The following is a 24,079-nucleotide window of genomic DNA, read 5'->3' on the forward strand; positions in this document are numbered from 1 at the left end:
CCTTCTCACTAAAGCCCGCCCCCGGCCCTATTCTATTGGTCTCCTACTTGGCCCCCGCTGGGCTCGAGGACAGACTCCGCCCCAATCCCCGCTACCCGAGTCCCCGCCTTTCTCACCCCAGCCACTGAGTCCAGACACCCACATAAGGTCCTCACAACCCTCACTAACCAACTCACAGACATCTCATAGGAACCCTACAGAGACCTTCACAAACCCAGACACCCACGGACGTCCCCACAGATATCCGCAGACCCTACTCAGAGACTCTCAGAGTCTCACAAAGATCCCGCAAAAAACCACGCACAGAAATCCGGCAAAGCCCCCTTAACAGAAGTGAACCCTCTAGGTTTGTCCCTCCAGATCAACGCAGCCCCTTAGGAGACCTCACTCACCGAGGAGGTGACCAGACTGCTGTTGCCACGGTGACTACTAAACGTTCCAGTTGCCCTGGTGACGGATCCTCCACTCCGGGGCAGGGTTCCAGAGGCTTCAGTCAAGCCTCTCCCTCATTCGGCCCTGCACCGCCTCGTCCCTTCCCCTCCCCCACTTCCTCAGAACCGGCCCGAACTCCCTCACGAATTTCTGCAGGTGTCCAAGTCCCTTCCTCAAGCTGTAACTTGTAGGCAAGGGCTCAGCACACAACGCCTGCTGCCAGGGCTAGTCCACAACCAAGCGCCTTCTCTCCCTCGGGGCCAACACCTCCCCGTCCCGCTTCAGACAAGATCCTGACCTAAAGACTTGTAACAGACGAGACAAAGCCTAGAGGTATGTAGTCTCTCAAGTGGCCCTCCTCCAAATCCGCATCCCATTTCCTCCTAATACCTTCCTGTCCCTTCCCACCTGACTCCAACCCCCTCCCATCCTCTGCTTTTCATCCTTATCCTCTCCCTCCCCCACTTTTCTCCACTCAGGTCCCTCCTCCCCTTTTTTCCCTTTCTGTTCCTCCCATCCTGTGGTTATTCACTCTCAGGACCCCTTTCTCGTTTTGCTGAATGTCTGGCTACCTTCCTCTCCATCATCCTACTTCTCCCCCTACTTTCTGACACAAACTTCCTCTTTGGAAAGGCCCTGATGAGTTTAGTTCAGTTCAGTTCTGTTCAGTCCAGTTTCGTCGCTCAGTCGTGTCAGACTCTTTGCGACCCCATGAATCACAGCACGCCAGGCCTCTCTGTCCATCACCAACTCCCGTAGTTCACTCAGACTCACGTCCATCGAGTCAGTGATGCCATCCAGCCATCTCATCCTCTGCCGTCCCCTTCTCCTCCTGCCCCTAATCCCTCCCAGCATCAGGGTCTTTTCCAGTGAGTCAACTCTTCCCAGGAGGTGGCCAAAGTACTGGAGTTTCAGCTTCAGCATCATTCCTTCCAAAGAAATCCCAGGGCTGATCTCCTTCAGAATGGACTGGTTGGATCTCCTTGCAGTCCAAGGGACTCTCAAGAGTCTTCTCCAACACCACAGTTCAAAAGCATCAATTCTTCGGCACTCAGCTTTCTTCACAGTCCAACTCTGGCATCCATACATGACCACAGGAAAAACCATAGCCTTGACTAGATGGACCTTTGTTGGCAAAGTAATGTCTCTGCTTTTGAATATGCTATCTAGGTTGGACACAACTTTCCTTCGAAGGAGTAAGCGTCTTTTAATTTCATGGCTGCAGTCACCATCTGCAGTGATTTTGGAGCCCAAAAAAATAAAGTCTGTTTCCACTGTTTCCCCATCTATTTCCCATGAAGTGATGGGACCAGATGCCATGATCTTAGTTTTCTGAATGTTGAGCTTTAAGCCAACTTTTTCAGTCTCCACTTTCACTTTCATCAAGAGGCTTTTTAGTTCCTCTTCACTTTCTGCCATAAGGGTGGTGTCATCTGCATATCTGAGGTTATTGAGATTTCTCCCAGAAATCTTGATTCCAGCTTGTGTATCTTCCAGCCCAGCGTTTCTCATGATGTACTCTGCATATAAGTTAAAGAAGCAGGGTGACAATATACAGCCTTGACCTACTCCTTTTCCTATTTGGAACCAGTCTGTTGTTCCATGTCCAGTTCTAACTGTTGCTTCCTGACCTGCATATAAGGTTTTTCAAGAGGCAGGTCAGGTGGTCTGGTATTCCCATCTCTTGAAGAATTTTCCACAGTTTATTGTGATCCACACAGTCAAAGGCTTTGGCATAGTCAATAAAGCAGAAATAGATGTTTTTCTGGAACTCTCTTGCTTTTTCCATGATCCAGCAGATGTTGGCAATTTGATCTCTGGTTCCTCTGCCTTTTCTAAAACCAGCTTGAGCATCAGGAAGTTCACGGTTCACGTATTGCTGAATCCTGGCTTGGAGAATTTTGAGCATTACTTTACTAGCGTGTGAGATGAGTGCAATTGTGCAGTAGTTTGAGCATTCTTTGGCATTGCCTTTCTTTGTGATCGGAATGAAAACTGACCTTTTCCAATCCTGTGGCCACTGCTGAGTTTTCCAAATTTGCTGGCATATTGAGTGCAGCACTTCCACAGCATCATCTTTCAGGATTTGAAATAGCTCAACTGGAATTCCATCACCTCCACTAGCTTTGTTCGTAGTGATGCTTTCTAAGGCCCACTTGACTTCACATTCCAGGATGTCTGGCTCTAGGTCAGTGATCACACCATCGTGATTATCTGGGTCGTGAAGATCTTTTTTGTACAGTTCTTCTGTGTATTCCTGCCACATCTTAATATCTTCTGCTTCTGTTAGGTCCATACCATTTCTGTCCTTTTTCGAGCCTATCTTTGCATGAAATGTTCCTTTGGTATCTCTGATTTTCTTGAAGAGATCTCTAGTCTTCCCCATTCTGTTGTTTTCTTCTATTTCTTTGCATTGGTTGCTGAGGAAGGCTTTCTTATCTCTTCTTGCTATTCTTTGGAACTCTGCATTCAGATGCTTATATCTTTCCTTTTCTCCTTTGCTTTTCACTTCTCTTCTTTTCACAGCTATTTGTAAGGCCTCCTCAGACAGCCATTTTGCTTTTTTGCATTTCTTTTCCATGGGGATGGTCTTGATCCCTGTCTCCTGTACAATGTCATGAACTTCAGTCCATAGTTCATCAGGCACTCTATCTATCAGATCTAGTCCCTTAAATCTATTTCTCACCTCCACTGTATAATCATAAGAGATTTGATTTAGGTCATACCTGAATGGTCTAGTGGTTTTCCCTACTTTCTTCAATTTAAGTCTGAATTTGGCAATAAGGAGTTCGTGATCTGAGCCACAGTCAGCTCCTGGTTTTGTTTTTGCTGACTTATATAGAGCTTCTCCATCTTTGGCTGCAAAGAATACAATCAATCTGATTTCGGTGTTGACCATCTGGTGATGTCCATGCGTAGAGTTTTCTCTTGTGTTGTTGGAAGAGGGTGTTTGCTATGACCAGTGCATTTTCTTGGCAAAATGCTATTAGTCTTTGCCCTGCTTCATTCCATATTCCAAGGCCAAATTTGCCTGTTACTCCTGGTGTTTCTTGACTTCCTACTTTTGCATTCCAGTCCCTTATAATGAAAAGGACATCTTTTTGGGGTATTAGTTCTAAAAGGTCTTGTAGGTCTTCATAGAACCATTCAACTTCAGCTTCTTCAGCATTACTGGTTGGGGCATAGACTTGGATTACTGTGATATTGAATGGTTTGCCTTGGAAACGAACAGAGATCATTCTGTCATTTTTGAGATTGCATCCAAGTACTGCATTTCGGACTCTTTTGTTGACCATGATGGCCACTCCATTTCTTCTAAGGGATTCTTGCCTGCAGTAGTAGATATAATGGTCATCTGAGTTAAATTCACCCATTCTGATGAGTTTAAGAAATGATAAATGTAGTATTTGAGGAACATGGACCAAGGTAGAGAGCAGGAGAAGGTAAGGCTGGAATCCTTAGGCAGTGCTTCAAATGATGACAGGCCTTGAATGTCAGGGCCAAGAAATTTGGACCTAATCCTTAGGCTGAGTCATTTGATTGTTTTTAGGCAAAGGAATGCCATTTCAGAAAGGTCTCACACCTGGGTCATTAAGAAGGACTGACACCCTTTGTACCTGGGCTTCCCAGGTGGTACTAGTGGAAAAGAACCCACTTGCTGATGCAGGTAGACATGGGAGATGTGGGTTCGATCCCTGGGTTGGGAAGATCCCCTGGAGGAGGGCATGGCAACCCACTCCAGTATTCTTGTCTGAAGAATCCCATAGACAGAGGAGCCTGGCAGTCTGTAGGGTCACATAGAGTCAGACACAACTGAAGTGACTTAGCATGCATGACCCCGTTTGGACATCCTTCCAAGATAAATTAGGCACACCCCAGTCTCCACAGCATCCTGGGCTTACCCCAGCACAACACCAACTCATTTGTATTGTCATTTTGGTTAACTGGTCTCCTTTCTAGATTCTTTCAGCTGAGTCCAGTGCCTGAGTAAAAGTATTAAGATTAGGCTCTTTAAAAGCATAAGTTACATAAATCAATGAAAGAATGGACGATTAGATTAATATGCTAGGAAAGGCAGCAGAGGAGCAAGGGTATTACATAATCCAGGTAGAAAACAATGAGAATTTGAACAAAATGGGAGGGAAAGGAGAGGAGAGAATGGACTTGTGGGATATTTAGAAGATAGGAAATATAGTCTTTGGTGCCCATTCTAAGATGTGGGCTGAGAGGAAAGGAGAAGACCATGATAATTCCCAGAGTTCAGTTTTGATGACCTGTGGGACATCAATTTAGCAATGTCTAGCAGACAGTTGGGTATGACTGTGAAGTTCAGGGTCTGAGCTGGAAATATGGATTTAGGGGTCATCAACATATAATTGGAAGTAGCTGAAGCACTGAACATGAATGACATTACCAAGGGCAGGGAGGGGTCCTTGGACAAGACTAGACTGTGGTCACTGCATCCTGCACTCTTGGGAGCAAACCCCCACTTTGCCTTGGTCTTCCCAGTCTCTAGAACTTCACAGCCTGACCTCTATGATCCTAAATTACACCCAGAACCCTGCTCTCGGACTAGCCAAGATGCTATGTTCAGGATCCCTTCTCTGCTACCATCTACTGATGGGATTCTGACTGCTTCAGACTTTCAGTACGCAGTTTGGGTCTAGGCACATGGGTGAACCTCCTAGCACCAAGCCCTGGCCCAGAGCTCATCTGGCTTCCCCCAAGTCATATCTCAGGTGCATTAAAAGCTTTATCTTAATTCCATAGCCCCCTGTGAATCCTGACTTGCAGACCCTCTAATCCTAACCTAATGAAACATGTACCCTGTTCTACCGCTAGATGGAAGCAGACAAGGTCACAGAAGAGCCTCATACCACCTTGGATGCAGAAGAGAGCCTTTCTTCAAAGGACCCCTCTCCTGAGGACTCACAGGAGCCCCCTATCCCTGAAAGCCCCTTAGAGCCCGCCGTCTCTGAAACCCTGTTAGAGTCCCTTGCCTCTGAATCTCCTGTGTTGCCCTCCACTTCCCAGACCCCTTTAGACATCCACACCTCTGAAGCCCCTGTAGAGCCTTCCGCCTCTACCACCCCTTTAGAACACTCTGCCTCTGAGGTCCCTTTGGAGACCCTTACCCCTGAGACCCAGTTGGAAACCCACATCCCCAAAGTCCTAGATCAACAACTTGCTTTTCAGACTTCGTCACTAGGCCATGCCTCCCCTGATAATCCAGAGGAAGATTTCTCTGAGTCTTCCTCCAGCGAAAGCTCATGGGCAAAGAGGTCCATCCACACCTCTGAATTTGAAGGCTTTCCAAAGCACTCCCTTTCAGGCTCTCCATCCCAGGTCTACTTGGACACATCTACAAAAGTGAAGGAAGAGGAAGAAGAGGGCGAGAAAGAGATGGATGTCGCTGACAGTAATACTCACGCAGCTCAGCCTGAACACCAGCTGGGCAAGAAGGGGAAGAAAGGAGTCAGCCGTAATTGCTCCTGCTCATTCCCCTTTTCTCAGCACTGTCTTTGACCTGCCTCAGGAGGAGGAGATTGGGTTACTCTGTGACCTGGCCCCTTCTCTTAGATTTGGGGCCTCCTCACTTCGCCTTAGTTACTTAGCCTTTCCCTCCCCAGGTTACACCATCCACCCAGTGGTCCCTGCTAAACAGGCAGACCTGGTGGGTGTGGCTAAGGCAATGCACAGAGAGAAGTTTGGTACGCAAGTGAATTATCTTTTCCAATGGGAGAAGGATGCAGCCCTGAATGCCATCCAAACAGGTGAGCCCAGGCAGCCTTTCAGGGAACTGTGAGAGGCCCATGGCCATCCCTCTGTCCAACAGGATCTAGGAACCTGCTCCTTCAGTGGATAGCCCTTGTGGAAAATGGCACCACCACCTTCCTGGAATCTGGGAGGGGAGCAGATGGGTAGGCCAAAGTAGATGAGGGTGGATGCAGACAAAAAGTGAGGATATTCATATAAAGCCAAGCAGGAACAGGTGGCTGAACTAGGGCTCAGGTAACCTGCACCAAACAGATCCTAAAGCAGAGATGGCCCAGGACCCTGGACAGTTTCCAGGTGACTTGTTGCTCTAACAAGGCAAAAGGCCTTAGTCCCCTTGGTGGAAATGTATTAAAAGGCTGTCATGGGGACTTCCCTGGCAGTCCAGTGGTTAAGACTCTGCACTTCCACTGCAGGGGGTGCAGGTTTGACCCCTGACACTGATGTGGGGGAACAAGGATCCCACCACATGGTGCAGCTAAAAGTTTAAAAAAAAAAAAAAAAAAAAAGGCCGTGATCCCTGAATGCCAGACCCATGATCACCTGGAAATCCAAAGCTCTAAGTCTTCTCACCAAAGAGAGCCATGTCTTCTAGTCCCATTAACTCCAAGTCTCAGCCCAGAAGTAGTATTCTAGACGGTCCTGTTAATGGCATGCCAGGCTTCACTATGTCTGTATATAAAGGGTGTGCATGTGAACCATGTGAGCACACACCATTCTGTGTGTGAACACGTGCATCTGTGTCACTGAACTTCACGTCTGTAGGAATTCGGTAAGAAGGTCACCTGACCTGTTATGAGGATTCTGGGATTTCTCAACTGAATTCAATAGGTATCACTGCATTTGGGGGAAGGGGGTTTATTTCCCTATTGATTGGAATAGAGTTATGTTCTAACCATAAGAGATGTTATCATGCAAATGAGACTGTGTGATCATGGAAATGAATGTATTGTGCAGTCAAAATGGCATCCCCTATAATGTCTCCTCCCCAGTCCTCGTCCAATTATAACAGGAAGAGGGTTTGGAATCAAGGCAGAGTAGAAGGCCCTACTCTGGAATGCACAGCCCACTCTATATTGTCCCACATTAAGGGGATTATAGAGTCTGAGGTATAATTGCCATTCCTCTAGCTCAAACTTTAGTCTTCTTCATCTGAAAGATGAGCAATGACTCCGACAACAGTGCTTGAACTTGATTCTCCCAGGCCCTCAGGCCAGGCCTTGATCTATGGGGCACTGCACAATTGCACTCATCTCAAACGCTAGTAAAGTAATGCTCAAAATTCTCCAAGCCAGGCTTCAGCAATATGTGAACCGTGAACCTCCAGGTGTTCAAGCTGGTTTTAGAAAAGGCAGAGGAACCAGAGATCAAATTGCCAACATCTGCTGGATCATGGAAAAAGCAAGAGAGTTCCAGAAAAACGTCTATTTCTGCTTTATTGACTATGCCAAAGCCTTTGTCTATGTGGATCACAATAAACTGTGGAAAATTCTGAAAGAGATGGGAATACCAGACCACCTGACCTGCCTCTTGAGAAACCTATTTGCAGGTCAGGAAGCAACAGTTAGAACTGGACATGGAACAACAGACTGGTTCCAAGTAGGAAAAGGAGTACGTCAAGGCTGTATATTGTCACTGTGCTTATTTAACTTATATGCAGAGTACATAATGAGAAACACTGGGCTGGAAGAAGCACAAGCTGGAATCAAGATTTCTGGGAGAAATCTCAATAACCTCAGATATGCAGATGACACCACCCTCATGGCAGAAAGTGAAGAGGAACTAAAAAGCCTCTTGATGAAAGTGAAAGAGGAGAGTGAAAAAGTTGGCTTAAAGCTCAACATTCAGAAAACGAAGATCATGGCATCTGGTCCCATCACTTCATGGAAAATAGATGGGGAAACAGTGGAAATAGTGGCAGACTTTATTATTTTGGGCTCCAAAATCATGGCAGATGGTGACTGCCGTGATTTTAAATTAAAAGACGCTTTAATAAATTAATTTCATTTAATTAAATGAAATTAAAAGACGCTTACTCCTTGGAAGGAAAGTTATGTCCAACCTAGATAGCATATTGAAAAGCAGAGACATCACTTTGCCAATAAAGGTCCGTCTAGTCAAGGCTATGGTTTGTCCAGTGGTCATGTATGATCATGGATGGTTACGGATGTGAGAGTTGGACTGTGAAGAAAGCTGAGCGCCGAAGAATTGATGCTTTTGAACTGTGGTATTGGAGAAGACTCTCGAGAGTCCCTTGGACTGCAAGGAGATCCAACCAGTCCATTCTAAAGGAGATTGGTCCTGGGTGTTCATTGGAAGGACTGATGCTAAAGCTGAAACTCCAATACTTTGGCCACCTCATGTGAAGAGTTGACTTATTGGAAAAGACTCTGATGCTGGGAGGGATTGGGGACAGGAGGAGAAGGGGACGACAGAGGATGAGATGGCTGGATGGCATCACCGACTCAACAAACGTGAGTTTGAGTGAACTCTAGGAGTTGGTGATGGACAGGAAGGCCTGGCGTGCTGCGGTTCATGGAGTCGCAAAGAGTTGGACACGACTGAGCGACTGAGCTGAACTGAACCCTTGTTCAACTCTGCACCTCACCTGTTCATGCACTGGATCCTGCTATTCTAAACAGAGTTCAGAATTCCTCCAGTGGAATGCCAGCCTCCACCCAACCTCATTGTGACTCGGTCTAAACTCTGCCCCCTTTCAACCAAGCTTCCCTGGTGTGATGGGGCACTAATACAACGGGCTGGCGGTGTAAGTCAGAAGCATCAAAGCCAAAAGCCACATCTGGACAGGCTTCAGATGCTAAGAGACCATGGGTAAGACAAGAAAACCTAGTTTGACAGGCACAGAATTGTGGATTGTGGTCCGGCCAGAGTCAAAGAGCAGAGGACACTTGACTCTTTCTCATTCTCCTTATGGAACTTCAGGGTTTTACCTGAAATACTGGGTCTCTCTTCCCTCCTAAAGGAATTTGCTCAATCGCTTTTTCAGTCAAGCTTCTATGTTCTCAGAGCACCTGTTTTGTACCAGGTCCTGTGTGAGGACTCAAAACAGCAATGAAAAGACTGACCCTGCCTTAGAGGAACTCACAGTCGAAGGAGAATACAAGTGAACAGTCCACTAGAAGGCACTGTGCTGTGACAAGGGTAGCACAAGAGTCATGGAAGGCAGGAGGAGAGGGACTCCTAGACAGAAGGGGAAATCAGGGACAACTTTTTGATGGAGATGGCAGTTCACTGGAGCTTTTAAATAGGATTAAGAGTCCTAGAGCTGAAGGCCCCACTCCTGGGGGGTTGAGGGGGAGACCCAGGATTGTTGACTTCAAGTTGGGATACTCTCAGCTCTCACAGAGGATGAGAAAACCTGAGTGGGAAAGGCTCTGGATCTCCTCCCACATTTACTCAGCACCACCCTTGCCTTGTGGTAAGACTAATTGTGAAGCCAGACCGTTTTTCATCTCAAGGGCAGCAGCCTCTGGCCAGTGCCTGCTCTCAGGGATACAGCTTAGGCTCTTCTTCCTTCCCATGCCTCCTTTCTTAGCCTCACAAGCCTCTATTTTTGCTGTTCACCCCACTCATGACTTCTGGCCTCCCCTTTTCTCCTGAACCTTGGAGAACCATAGGCAGCCCTTCTCAGGTTCACAGAGGGCATTAGTTCAGTAACCTCAGGAATGTAGAAGGGACATATGACAGTGCCAGCCTGAAGAAGTGAGGGAAGCCCGCCTCCTTCCTCGTGGCACTGGGGCTGCCCCACCTCCTCCTCTTCAGGTCCCTTCACCACCATGCTCCTTAGGAGCCAATCTCCACCACCTACTCTGCACCTGGCCCATCATCTTCCTTTGCCCTCACCTTAGACACTTCAAGGAAACCAAGCAAAGGTGGGCTCTAGCGTAGGGAGGGGAGATGAGAATCCCACAGTCACAGAGAACACAGCAAGATACATGTGCATCATCACACAGAAGCTCATTTATAATAATCTTCCTGCTCAGAAATGAAGGCTGTCTTCAGTCACCTCTGACAGGCTGACACAGGTGGAGTGGATCCTCGGGTGGGACAGGCTCTGAAGACACTCGTAGGGTGATGAGAAAACCTTGAACAAAAAGTCTAAAGGGGCAGGGAGGAGGATGTGTGGGTGGTGATAGAGACACATGGAGGGAGAGGTAAGAACACTTTGGGGGGAGCTTAGGCTATTTTTCCCTGTTCAGATCAGATCAGTCGCTCAGTCGTGTCCGACTCTTTGCGACCCCATGAATCACAGCACGCCAGGCCTCCCTGTCCATTACCAACTCCCGGAGTTCACTCAGACTCATGTCAATCGAGCCAGTGATGCCATCCAGCCATCTCATCCTCTGTTGTCCCCTTCTCCTCTTGCCCCCAATCCCTCCCAGCATCAGAGTCTTTTCCAATGAGTCAACTCTTCGCAGGAGGTGGCCAAAGTACTGGAGTTTCAGCTTTAGCATCATTCCTTCCAAAGAAATCCCAAGGCTGATCTCCTTCAGAACGGACTGGTTGGATCTCCTTGCAGTCCAAGGGACTCTCAAGAGTCTTCTCCAACACCACAGTTCAAAAGCATCAATTCTTCGGCGCTCAGCTTTCTTCACAGTCCAACTCTCACATCCATACATGACCACTGGAAAAACCATAGCCTTGACTAGACGAACCTTTGTTGGCAAAGTAATGTCTCTGCTTTTGAATATGCTATCTAGGTTGGTCATAACTTTCCTTCCAAGGAGTAAGTAAGTGTCTTTTAATTTCATGGCTGCAATCACCATCTGCAGTGATTTTGGAGCCCAAAAAAATAAAGTCTGACACTGTTTCCACTGTTTCCCCATCTATTTCCCATGAAGTGATGGGACCAGATGCCATGATCTTCATTTTCTGAATGTTGAGCTTTAAGCCAACTTTTTCACTCTCCACTTTCACCTTCATCAAGAGGCTTTTTAGTTCCTCTTCACTTTCTGCCATAAGGGTGGTGTCATCTGCACATCTGAGGTTATTGATATTTCTCCTGGCAATCTTGATTCCAGCTTGTGTTTCTCCAAGCCCAGCGTTTCTCATGATGTACTCTGCATATAAGTTAAAGAAGCACAGTGACAATATACAGCCTTGATGTACTCCTTTTCCTATTTGGAACCAGTCTGTTGTTCCATGTCTAGTTCTAACTGTTGCTTCCTGACATGCATACAAATTTATCAAGAGGCAGATCAGGTGGTCTGATATTCCCATCTCTTGAAGAATTTTGAACAGTTTATTGTGATCCACACAGTCAAAGGCTTTGGCATAGTCAATAAAACAGAAATAGATGTTTTTCTGGAACTCTCTTGCTTTTTCCATGATCCAGCAGATGTTGGCAATTTGATCTCTGGTTCCTCTACCTTTTCTAAAACCAGCTTGAATATCTGGAAGTTCACAGTTCACGTATTGCTGAAGCCTGGCTTGGAGAATTTTAAGCATTACTTTACTAGCGTGTGAGGTGACTGCAACTGTGCAGTGGTTTGAGCATTCTTTGGCATTGCCTTTCTTTGGGATTGGGATGAAAACTGACCTTTTCCAGTCCTGTGGCCACTGCTGAGTTTTCCAAATTTGCTGGCATATTGAGTGCAGCACTTTCACAGCATCATCTATCAGGATTTGAAATACTTCAACTTTAATTCCATCACCTCCACTAACTTTGTTCGTAGTGATGCTTTCTAAGGCCCACTTGCCTTCACATTCCAGGATGTCTGGCTCTAGGTCAGTGATCACACCATCATGATTATCTGGGTTGTGAAGATCTTTTTTTGTACAGTTCTTCTGTGTATTCTTGCCATCTCTTCTTAATATCTTCTGCTTCTATTAGGTCCATACCATTTCTGTCCTTTATCAAGCCTATCTTTGCATGAAATGTTCCTTTGATATCTCTGATTTTCTTGAAGAGATCTCTAGTCTTTCCCATTCTGTTGTTTTCCTGTATTTCTTTGCATTGACTGGTGATAGAAACAAGGTCCAATGCTGTAAAGAGCAATATTGCATAGGAACCTGGAATGTCAGGTCCATGAATTAAGGCAAATTGGAAGTGGTCAAACAAGAGATGGCAAGAGTGAATGTCGACATTCTAGGAATCAGCGAACTGAAATGGACTGGAATGGGTGAATTTAACTCAGATGACCATTATATCTACTACTGCGGGCAGGAATCCCTCAGAAGAAATGGAGTAGCCATCATGGTCAACAAAAGAGTCCGAAATGCAGTACTTGGATGCAATCTCAAAAACGACAGAATGATCTCTGTTCGTTTCCAAGGCAAACCATTCAATATCACAGTAATCCAAGCCTATGCCCCAACCAGTAATGCTGAAGAAGCTGAAGTTGAATGGTTCTATGAAGACCTACAAGACCTTTTAGAACTAACACCCAAAAAAGATGTCCTTTTCATTATAGGGGACTGGAATGCAAAAGTAGGAAGTCAAGAAACACCTGAAGTAACAGGCAAATTTGGCCTTGGAATACGGAATGAAGCAAAGGCTAATAGCGTTTTGCCCAGAAAATGCACTGGTCATAACAAACACCCTCTTCCAAAACAAAGAGAAGACTCTACACATGGACATCACCAGATGGTCAACACCGAAATCAGATTGATTATATTCTTTGCAGCCAAAGATGGAGAAGCTTTCTTTGCAGCCAAAGATGGAGAAGCTCTATACAGTCAGCAAAAACAAGACCAGGAGCTGACTGTGGCTCAGACCATGAACTCCTTATTGCCAAATTCAGACTTAAATTGAAGAAAGTAGGGGAAACCACTAGACCATTCAGGTATGACCTAAATCAAATCCCTTATGATTATACAGTGGAAGTGAGAAATAAATTTAAGGGCCTAGATCTGATAGATAGAGTGCCTGATGAGCTATGGAATGAGGTTCATGACATTGTACAGGAGACAGGGATCAAGACCATCCCCATGGAAAAGAAATGCAAGAAAGCAAAATGGCTGTCTGGGGAGGCCTTACAAATAGCTGTGAAAAGAAGAGAAGCGAAAAGCAAAGGAGAAAAGGAAAGATATAAACATCTGAATGCAGAGTTCCAAAGAATAGCAAGAAGAGATTTTTCCTTGTTACTTTCCCTTATTACTCAATCCCTCCATACCCAGGTCTCTATATTGGCTGGCGCTGCCCCCATTATCTATGGGACTGTTTCCGAATTGGGGATGAGTCCAAGTGCTTTTGTGGACACTTGCTGAGAGAGCACCAGATCATCTCAGGTGTGAAGGGTAACTGTCTTCTGTTGTGTGTTGAGATGTGTGAGAGCGTGTGTGTGTGTGTGTGTGTGTGTGTGTGTATTGGTTTTGGGGAGACGTTGACATGGGAAGACCAAGCCCTGTCAAGTGCTGGTCTAACCCTCTTCACAGACATATCCGTGCCCTGCAACATGGGCCAGTGCCGCTGCCTCATGTTCTGCTTCATCCCATCACGCCCAGAGGAGGTGGGTGAGTTCTGGCTCAAGAGACGGGCCACTTTTGACCCCAGGTCTTGGAGGGCCCAATGTCGCTGCAAACACAGCCATGAAGACCACACAGCTACTGGGTCCCATTCCTGCAGGGTCAAAGGTACCTTCTTAAGCAAGGGGAGTGCAAGGGTGGGCATGGGTTGGGATAGGCTGCAAGTAGTTTGGGGATGCAGATGGGGAGCTGGGAGGAGAGACTTGGGCATGCAGTTGGTGAGGAAGATGTGAGGATGTGGTCAGCCCCTAGGGAAGCCCGAATTCCCTGCACTCTCCTTGGCTGCCCCCTTGCCTTAGGTTGTTGCTGCAGCTGCTTTGAGTCTAATTTCCTCTGTGCGGCCTGTGACCGGCGCTGGGAGGAACATGAGACTTTCTTTGAGACTGAGGAGACCCGGCGGCGAGGAGGGAGGCCACACGGTGAGAGGGCAACCTGGGCTCAGGGCCCACTCAAGGGTCTATAATCAGCCAAGCTGAAGGCACTCCTGCCCTAAGCCATCCCACCCAGGACTACTTTGCCCCTCCTTCCTGCAGCCCACACCCACACTGATTTATACCCCCAGGAGCAGACTATGTGCCTTTTGCAGAGATGCCTACCCTCCAAGAAGCCATCATCAACCACTCTGACTTCGAGGCCCTCCAGAAGCAGGGGCTCTCTGGCCATCCCAGCTCTTACCCTAGTCCCCCAGGGCTCCCTAGCCCACGCGATGTCCAGCCTGGCCCTCCATCTAAGCCCCGGATCTGACCCTTTCACCTCTGCTCTTCCCTTCTCCAGGGACAGACACTGTCGACACCTGGCGCAGGCCTCTGTGAGCCTGGCCCAGATCAGCAATAAAGAGAAAACCACTGGAATCTGACTGACTCTGTATGAGGCAGAGAGAGCCCAGCCTGGGGCAGACACCCTAGGACCTTGGAGTTAGCACCTCCAGGGGGGCAAGAGACAGGGTAGATCCAACCATCTGCCTCCACCGCACGTGCATTCAAAAGGCTATTTCTGGCATCAGGAAGAGAGAAAGGCTTCAAGGGAGGGATTTCAAGAAGGAGCACTGATGTCAGATATAGCTGGGGGCTCCAGGAAGATAAAGACTGAAAGTGTCCATCAGATCTGCAATTAGAAAGTCTTTGGTGACTTCAGAAAGTGCAGTTTCGGTGGTGCAGTGGAAAGCGGAACCAAACAACAGTAAGTGTGAAGGCATTTCTGTAAGAAGCTTAGATGAAAAGAGCAGGGAAGAAGTCAGACAATATCTACAGGGGGATGTGGAATCAAGAAAGCAATTTTTAGTTAGGAAAAAAGCATTCTTTTTAGTTAGGAGAGACCAGTAGAGAAAAAGACCTTGAAGGATACAGTAGAAAAAGAGAAATGCCTAGGGAAGACAGATCCCAAAGACAGAAGGAGAGGATGAGGTAAAAGGCAGAGGTGAAGGGATTCAGTCTGGACAGGAGAAACACCACTTCTGGGGACCAGGAAGAAGAAAGAAAGGATGGGGCCCTCACTGAGTTGCAGGGAGTAGAATACTGTGAACGCTCCCCTGGGAACGTAGGAGACAAGGTCAGTTTCTGGTGGAGGAGGAAGGGGATAAGAGTGGGGGGTGGGCGGGTAGGAGACAGGAAGAGGGATAAAGGCTTGGGAAGGTTAAAGAAAGGAACTGGAGAAAACCCTGATGGGTGGGTAATTGAGGATTCAGGTATAGTTGGAAGCTGGAACCAAGTCAGAGGAGCAGAGAAGCAAAATATTTAGATTAATGGGCGGTGATGGGAAGTGTCAGGGAGGAAGAAAATAAGCCAAAAGAAGGCTTGAGGATGTGGAGGGAGCTGACCACACAAATAAGAAAAAAAAGTAAAGCCAGGATGCAATCAACAGATTTTTTAAAAAGGAACAGAAGTCTCTAATGAGGCCCAGTAGCAGATGCAGTGGTAGGGATCAAAGTACAGGAGACAGTGGCCAGAACCCAGAGTGTTGCAGCTTTCAGAGAGCAGCTACAAGTGATCACAAGCACCTGGAGCAGAGAATCCAGGGGCCGGGGGCCAGAATGGGTGAATGTGTGGGAGTGACTAGGAAGCCCATACATGATTCTAACGGAGAATAGCAGGTTCTGACAGTAATGGGCTCTATGATCTTAGGCCAGTCACTTTCCCTCCCAGAGCCTCTGTTTCTGGGTCTATAAAATAGGATGGACCTATGTGCTACCTGTGTCTTTAAGAACCCAAAGAAATAACCAGTTTCAAAGTGTTTTGTACTCACCTACCAGTCCTGGCTGGTTTCCTCTTCCTACATCCCAGCACCTCTTATCTCTTGCCCTTCTCCACAGGCACACAGACTACTGTAGCCTCCAGGGCACAGAAAAGGCCAATGTACATTTCCACATTTAATGAGGTCATCTATTCTTCCAAGGAAAGGAATGCAACTTTGACTGCTAGAACTCCTGGGGGAAATCCCAGGGTCAAATGTCTGCCTTCAGAAGCAGAAAAGACTCTCTAATATGGCTATTCAAAAGAAATCATTACTATCTCCAGAAGTAGAATTCCTTATTACTGGTTATTTTGGAATTAGCACCACGATGACCATTAACTAAAACCAATTCAAATAGCAGTCAACAATAAAAGAATGGTAAACTCATTTAACGGAGAAGGCAATGACACCCCACTCCAGTACTCTTGCCTAGAAAATCCCATGGGCGGAGGGGCCTGGTAGGGTGCAGTCCATGGGGTCACTAGGAGTCGGACATGACTGAGCGACTTCACTTTCATGCATTGGAGAAGGAAATTGCAACCCATTCCAGTGTTCTTGCCTGGAGAATCCCAGGGACGGGGAGCCTGGTAGGCTGCCGTCTATGGGGTCACAAAGAGTCAGACACGACGGAAGCAACTTAGCAGCAACAACAAACTCATTTAAACTCATAAACTGTGATAAACTCATTTAAAGAAGTATTAATATTATGCAGCCATTACAAAATATTTATATAGACTATGTAATACTATGGGAAATTGTGAAAAGGATAAGAAATGGTAATAAGAATGTAATATGTAATACATATGTATTATATATTATGGAAAAGGAAATGAAAGAAAATACCAAATGTTATCCATTCCACAAATATTTCTTGAGTGTCTATATATGTCAGGTCACATGCTTTAAAACAAAAAAGACACAGTGGTGACTTTTGCCCTGTATTAAATATCAGACTAAAACTTACCTGGTTTGAGTATATTAGAGTATATTAACATTTTGTGATCACATGTTTCTGATGTCAAAAAATGTATATTCCAGCAGAACAAAATATACTTCTAACCTAGCCATAAGGCATTTTCCCTCATCCTTCGAACCCGCCTGACTCACTGAAAATGTCAGGCATGGAGCTTACCGTTCAGTTCAGTTCAGTCGCTCAGTCTTGTCTGACTCTTTGCGACCCCATGAATCGCAGCACACCAGGCCTCCCTGTCCATCACCAACTCCCGTAGTTCACTCAGACTCACGTCCATCGAGTCAGTGATGCCATCCAGCCATCTCATCCTCTGCCGTCCCCTTTTCCTCCTGTCCCCAATCCCTCCCAGCATCAGAGTCTTTTCCAATGACTCAACTCTTCACATGAGGTGGCCAAAGTACTGGAGTTTCAGCTTTAGATCTCAGTCCTTCCAATGAACACCCAGGACCGATCTCCTTTAGAATGGACTGGTTGGATCTCCTTGCAGTCCAAGGGACTCTCAAGAGTCTTCTCCAACACCACAGTTCAAAAGCATCAATTCTTCGGCACTCAGCTTTCTTCACAGTCCAACTCTCACATCCGTACATGACCACTGGAAAAACCATAGCCTTGACTAGATGGACCTTTGTTAGCAAAGTAATGTCTCTGCTTTTGAATATGCTATCTAGGTTGGTCATAACCTTCCTTCCAAGGAGTAAGCATATTTTAATTTCATGGCTGCAATCACCATCTGCAGTGATTTTGGAGCCCAAAAAAATAAAGTCTGACACTGTTTCCATTGTTTCCCCATCTATTTCCCATGAAGTGATGGGACCAGATGCCATGATCTTCGTTTTCTGAATGTTGAGCTTTAAGCCAACTTTTTCACTCTCCTCTTTCACTTTCATCAAGAGGCTTTTTAGTTCCTCTTCACTTTCTGCCATAAGGGTGGTGTCATCTGCATATCTGAGGTTATTGAGATTTCTCCCGGCAATCTTAATTCCATCTTGTGCTTCTTCCAGCCCAGTGTTTCTCATGATGTAATCTGCATATAAGTTAAATAAGCACAGTGACAATATACAGCCTTGACGTACTCCTTTTCCTATTTGGAACCAGTCTGTTGTTCCATGTCCAGTTCTAACTGTTGCTTCCTGACCTGCAAATAGGTTTCTCAAGAGGCAGGTCAGATGGTCTGGGATTCCCATCTCTTTCAGAATTTTCCACAGTTTATTGTGATCCACATAGACAAAGGCTTTGGCATAGTCAATAAAACAGAAATAGATGTTTTTCTGGAACTCTCTTGCTTTTTCCATGATCCAGAGGATGTTGGCAATTTGATCTCTGGTTCCTCTGCCTTTTCTAAAACCAGCTTGAACATCTGGAGGTTCATGGTTCACATATTGCTGAATCCTGGCTTGGAGAATTTTGAGCATTAATTTGCTAGTGTGTGAGATGAGTGCAATTGTGTAGTAGTTTGAGCATTCTTTGGCATTGCCTTTCTTTGGGATCAGAATGAAAACTGACCTTTTCTAATCCTGTGGCCACTGCTGAGTTTTCCAAATTTGCTGGCATATTGAGTGCAGCACTTTCACAGCATTATCTTTCAGGATTTGAAATAGCTCAACTGGAATTCCATCACCTCCACTAGCTTTGTTCATAGTGATGCTTTCTAAGGCCCACTTGACTTCACATTCCAGGATGTCTGGCTCTAGGTCAGTGATCACACCATCGTGGTTATCTGGGTCGTGAAGATCTTTTTTGTACAGTTCTTCTGTGTATTCTTGCCATCTCTTCTTAATATCTTCTGCTTCTGTTAGGTCCATACCATTACTCTCCTTTATCGAGCCCATCTTTGCATGAAATGTTCCCTTGATATCTCTGATTTTCTTGAAGAGATCTGTAGTCTTTCCCATTCTGTTGTTTTCCTCTATCTCTTTGCATTGATCGCTGAGGAAGGCTTTCTTATCTCTTCTTGCTATTCTTTGGAACTCTGCATTCAGATGTTTATATCTTTCCTTTTCTCCTTTGCTTTTCACTTCTCTTCTTTTCACAGCTATTTGTAAGGCCCCCCCCAGACAGCCATTTTGCTTTTTTGCATTTCTTTTCCATGGGGATGGTCTTGATCCCTGTCTCCTGTACAATGGCACAAACCTCATTCCATAGTTCATCAGGCACTCTATCTATCAGATCTAGTCCCTTAAATCTATTTCTCACTCCCACTGTATAATCATAAGGGATTTGATTTATGTCATACCTGAATGGTCTAGTGGTTTTCCCTACTTTCTTCAATTTAAGTCTGAATTTGGCAATAAGGAGTTCGTGATCTGAGCCACAGTCAGCTCCCAGTCTTGTTTTTGTTGACTGTCTAGAGCTTCTCCATCTTTGGCTGCAAAGAATATAATCAATCTGATTTCAGTGCTGACCATCTGGTGATATCCATGTGTAGAGTCTTCTCTTGTGTTGTTGGAAGAGGGTGTTTGCTATGACCAGTGCATTCTCTTGGCAAAATTCTATTAGCCTTTGCTCTGCTTCATTCCGTATTCCAAGGCCAAATTTGCCTGTTACTCCAGGTGTTTCCTGACTTCCTACTTTTGCATTCCAGTCCCCTATAATGAAAAGGACATCTTTTTTGGGTGTTAGTTCTAAAAGGTCTTGTAGGTCTTCATAGAACCATTCAACTTCAGCTTCTTCAGCATTACTGGTTGGGGCATAGGCTTGGATTACTGTGATATTGAATGGTTTGCCTTGGAAACGAACAGAGATCATTCTGTCGTTTTTGAGATTGCATCCAAGTACTGCATTTCGGACTCTTTTGTTGACCATGATGCCTACTCCATTTCTTCTGAGGGATTCCTGCCCACAGTAGTAGATATAATGGTCATCTGAGTTAAATTCACCCATTCTAGTCCATTTCAGTTCGCTGATTCCTAGAATGTCAACGTTCACTCTTGCCATCTCCTGTTTGACTACTTCCAATTTGCCTTGATTCATGGACCCGACATTCCAGGTTCCTATGCAATATTGCTCTTTACAGCATCGGACCTTGCTTCTATCACCAGTCACATCCACAATTGGGTATTGTTTTTGCTTTGGCTCCATCCCTTCATTCTTTCTGGAGTTATTTTTCCACTGATCTCCAGTAGCATATTGGGCACCTACTGACCTGGGGAGTTCCTCTTTCAGTATCCTATCATTTTGTCTTTTCATACTGTTCATGGGGTTCTCAAGGCAAGAATCCTGAAGTGGTTTGCCATTCCCTTCTCCAGTGGACCACATTCTGTCAGGATGTGGACCACTTATTCTGAACAGGAAAGGACATTGGACACACAGTCCTTTGCTTATTAGTCGTGCAACAGGACACTCCTGCCCCTCCCGTTAAAAAAAGAAAGAAAGAAGAATGCAAAACCGCCCTGAAAACAAACTGCAGAACTTTTAGTCTTGGAGTGAACAAGCACATAAACTAAGGAGGAATTGCCCTCAGACGAGTAAGTAAACACCTTTGAAATGGTCAAGAGGCTGAAACTCTTTGTGGGGGAAATTCTGGGTAATTATCCCACCAGTTAAAAAAAGATCACGTCCCTACATACGAACCTGGAATGTCAGGTCCATGAATCAAGGCAAATTGGAAGTAGTCAAACAGGAAATGGCAAGAGTGAAAGTGGACATTCTAGGAATCAGCGAACTAAAACGTCTACAATGCGGGAGACCTGGGTTCGATCCCTGGGTCGGGAAGATCCCCTGGAGAAGGAAATGGCAATCCACTCCAGTACTATTGCCTGGAAAATCCCATGGACAGAGGAGCCTGGTAGGCTACAATCCATGGGGTCACAAAGAGTTGGACACGACTGAGTGACTTCACTTTCTTTTCTTTCACGTCCCTATTCACTTTCAGCCCTATTCGCCGGGCGTCCCCCACCCGCTTCTTTCCCCGGTACTCCGGCGGTCTGGAACTTCCCCGTACTAGTGTCCTGGGGCCAATAAGCGCCAAGTGGCCACCTCTCCAAACCCCGCCCTCCTACTGGCCAATGAGCTGCTGCGCGGCAGGTGACGGAGCACTGCCCCCTTCCTCTCAGCCCACCAATAGGGGCCCGACCCGACTAGGCGGTGTCAATAAGGAGAAAGCCCCACTACTCGGGAGCCGCAGCCTAAGATGGGCCGACTTTGTGTTGAGAGCCAATTGGAGGAAAATCCCACCTCCAGGTGGCTCAGTCCTTCCAATAGAGTGAGAAACTATCTCACAGCGAAAACTAGTGAGGGGACCCAATGGTATAGGAACTTTCACTCTGACTAGAGGACGAAGCCAATGGAGTAAAAAATTCACCCTCGAGTTGGCACAAGAAGCCAATGGGATGAAAAGATTCCGCAACGACCGTGGCGGCGGAGCCAGTGGAGTGCCGGGCCCAGAAACGCTACCCAATGGGATGACGGAGTTCGCTTCCGGCCTCGGCCAGAGCCAATAGCAGTCGCTCGCCGGCTCCCCGCCGCCCCACCTCAACAGGCTGCAGAGCTCGAGTTGCTGGCCCAGGTGGGAGGTTCCCGCGGCCGAGGGAAAGATGGCAGCGGCAGTGGTGCTGGCCGCCGGGCTCTGCGTGGCGCGTCGGGCGGTGGCGGTGGCAGGGCCTCGGGGGGTGCAGGTGAGAGGTGGCTATGGGGCGAGGAAGGGGTCCGGCGGGCTCTGACTCTCTCCAGGGCCGGGGTCTGCATTCCTCCTCGGCTCCCCCGCCCCGCCCCCCACTCCCGCCCCGCACTCCACCCCCCACCCCACCCCCGCTCCGCACCCCCCCCAACCCCCCCCGGGGCTAGAGCAGCCCTAAGGCCTCGCGGGACCGCAGCCTGAGTGCCCGGTGGGGTACGTTGCCCCTCCCGCAGCGCAGGCTCCAGGGCTCTGCGCCGAGGTCGGACTGATGGTCGAGGTGGCCTCTCTTAAAACCTCGCCGCAGGAGAAACGAGCCGGCGATGACCTATGCCGCACACAGGCCCTGGCCCCGAGGTCGACACAAGGTCACTGCACCATGTGCTGCCCTTTCCCAGCCAACCGAAGGCCTACCCGCCTCCCCACCCCCCCTCCCCCACCCTGCAGAATTAGAGGGAGCCATTCTTCTCCCCGTTTACTAGAACGATTCAAGGAGTCAGATGCACCTCATTCCTTTCTCCCACAGTGTGACACCTCTGACTTCAGCCTTCTCTCAGCCCCTGGGAAACTGAGACTTACCCTCAGTTCCCTGGGGCTGGGGTTGTGTGCACTCAACTCCTCCCTCCACTGATTCAGGAGACTGGAGGCAAAATTCACATTAAGAGGTCAGGTGTGACACCCAGACGCCCTGGTGTCAAACAGGGCAATTGTATTAAACCTCAATAAAACAAGTAAGACAGCATAAAGATCAGACAAAAAGTAATGGAAGTGGAAACATAAACAAAGAGATCCAAAGTAGTCTTAAGAGATGATACAAATCACCCCTTTATATTTGATGCTGAGAGAAGAGATTTACCTAAGGTAATTCAATAGTCCATGGGGTCGCAAAGAGTCGAACAAGACTGAGCGACTAAACTCACAATTAAACACACACTACTAAACAAAAAAAAAGTAGTGAAATAGGAACCAGGACATAAGCCTCTGGGTTCTCACTTTGCACCCTTTCCCCTGAACAGGGATATGTTTCCTTAGTGCTTCAGGGGCAGCACTCAATCGCATTGCTGAGACCTGCACTGTAATACTGCCTGTTATATAACCAGGCCCAGCATTATCTGGGCCTACTCCCTGCTGCTGATACTGTGAAAGTGAGGAACTCTCTCTTTTAGTGGGAACCACTAATAGGTTCTTAGAAGGGTGAAGTTAATGGCCATCGAGAGTCCAGTCTCTTGCCAGCCCCACCTAAGTACATGAGAGAGGTATTGCCAGCTTCCTCCTTTGGGTGTGTCTGACCCACCTGCAGGTCCGAGGAGCTGCAGGTGTGACTGATGGGAATGAAGTAGCCAAGGCCCAGCAGGCAGCTCCTGGGGGAGCAGCCCCAACCATCTTCTCCCGGATCCTGGATAGAAGCCTCCCAGCTGACATCCTATATGAGGACCAGCAGGTGAGGTGCCCTTAGGACCCACCCCCCTAGGAATTTCATAAATACCATCCAGCCTGTTGAAGTAACATGTTGGCCTCTGGCCTGTCACTGCTCCCAGTGTCTCGCATTCCGGGATGTGGCCCCTCAGGCTCCTGTGCACTTTCTCGTCATTCCTAAGAAGCCCATTCCTCGGATTAGCCAGGCTGAAGAGGAAGACCAACAGGTGGGAAGGACAGGGCCAGGGTTTGGCTGGGGGAGCCCTGTATTCCTCTAGAAATTTTGCTCCCTTATAAATGAAGCAACCTGTCTCCCTCCCCTTTCCCTGTAGCTTCTTGGACACCTTCTCCTTGTGGCCAAGGAAACAGCAAAGGCTGAGGGGCTGGGTGATGGATACCGACTTGGTGAGTGATGTTTGGCCCCTGAGCCCTTCCCTCGACTGTTAATTCTCATACCTGCCCCTCTGTGTGACCATTCTTTGACCTTCCCATGATCCTCACCCCCAACCCAAAACTCCATTTCAGTGATCAACGATGGCAAGCTGGGTGCACAGTCTGTGTATCACCTACACATTCACGTACTTGGGGGCCGACAGCTCCAGTGGCCTCCAGGTTGAACCTACCAAATGACCAGGGACCCCAGACCTGGATGTTTGGATGGGATGGGGGAAAACAGCACCCTGTGATGCTAATAAACTTGCTCTCCCTCAATTCTGGATCCTTGTCTTAAATATATGAAGATTTATACTACAAATAGGAAAGAAAACTGATTCAAGACTATGATCCCCCTTGACTATGGTCTGAGACACTTAAGGAATCCCATTCTGTAAAGGAGTATTTGCCTATATATCTCTGAGCTCAAGACTCGTGGTCTACCTGGGGCAGGCTTCTAGAAAAGTAGTGGTAGGAATTCACCTGAATGGATAGGAAGAGACTGAATCCCAAGACTTGCTCAATTTACATGCCAAGCCACATTCTAAGGGGGGTCTGTAAAGAGGACTGTCAATGTGAGGGCCTTTTACTGGAAGAGAAATAATCACACCAAAAAAAACTGGCTACCCTTTAGCTAATCCCCATGTCTCACCATTTTGCTTTTGAGCTACTTGTCTGATGCCTCTTCGTCCTTAAAAGCTTTGAAAAAATGTCCCTCCATA

At 47.0% G+C, this 24,079-nt stretch overlaps 2 protein-coding genes across 2 annotated transcripts; both read left to right on the forward strand.

Moving 5' to 3' along the window:
• The first annotated feature begins 26 nt into the window (after nt 1-26).
• FAM221B (family with sequence similarity 221 member B) lies at nt 27-21,336 on the forward strand. The gene is made up of 9 exons (XM_005900790.3): nt 27-765; nt 5,275-5,887; nt 6,063-6,206; nt 13,348-13,458; nt 13,606-13,803; nt 13,995-14,114; nt 14,258-14,403; nt 20,841-20,920; nt 21,168-21,336. Exons 2-9 carry the CDS (start codon nt 5,275-5,277, stop codon nt 21,334-21,336), a joined length of 1,581 nt encoding a protein of 526 aa, XP_005900852.2. The 5' UTR covers nt 27-765.
• Nucleotides 21,177-23,636, forward strand: HINT2 (histidine triad nucleotide binding protein 2). The gene is made up of 5 exons (XM_005900782.2): nt 21,177-21,510; nt 22,810-22,950; nt 23,048-23,152; nt 23,258-23,330; nt 23,451-23,636. Exons 1-5 carry the CDS (start codon nt 21,430-21,432, stop codon nt 23,540-23,542), a joined length of 492 nt encoding a protein of 163 aa, XP_005900844.1. The 5' UTR covers nt 21,177-21,429; the 3' UTR covers nt 23,543-23,636.
• Nucleotides 23,637-24,079: the final 443 nt, after the last annotated feature.

The sequence above is a fragment of the Bos mutus genome, chromosome 8, assembly GCF_027580195.1.
Source record: "Bos mutus isolate GX-2022 chromosome 8, NWIPB_WYAK_1.1, whole genome shotgun sequence".
NCBI lineage: Eukaryota > Metazoa > Chordata > Mammalia > Artiodactyla > Bovidae > Bos > Bos mutus.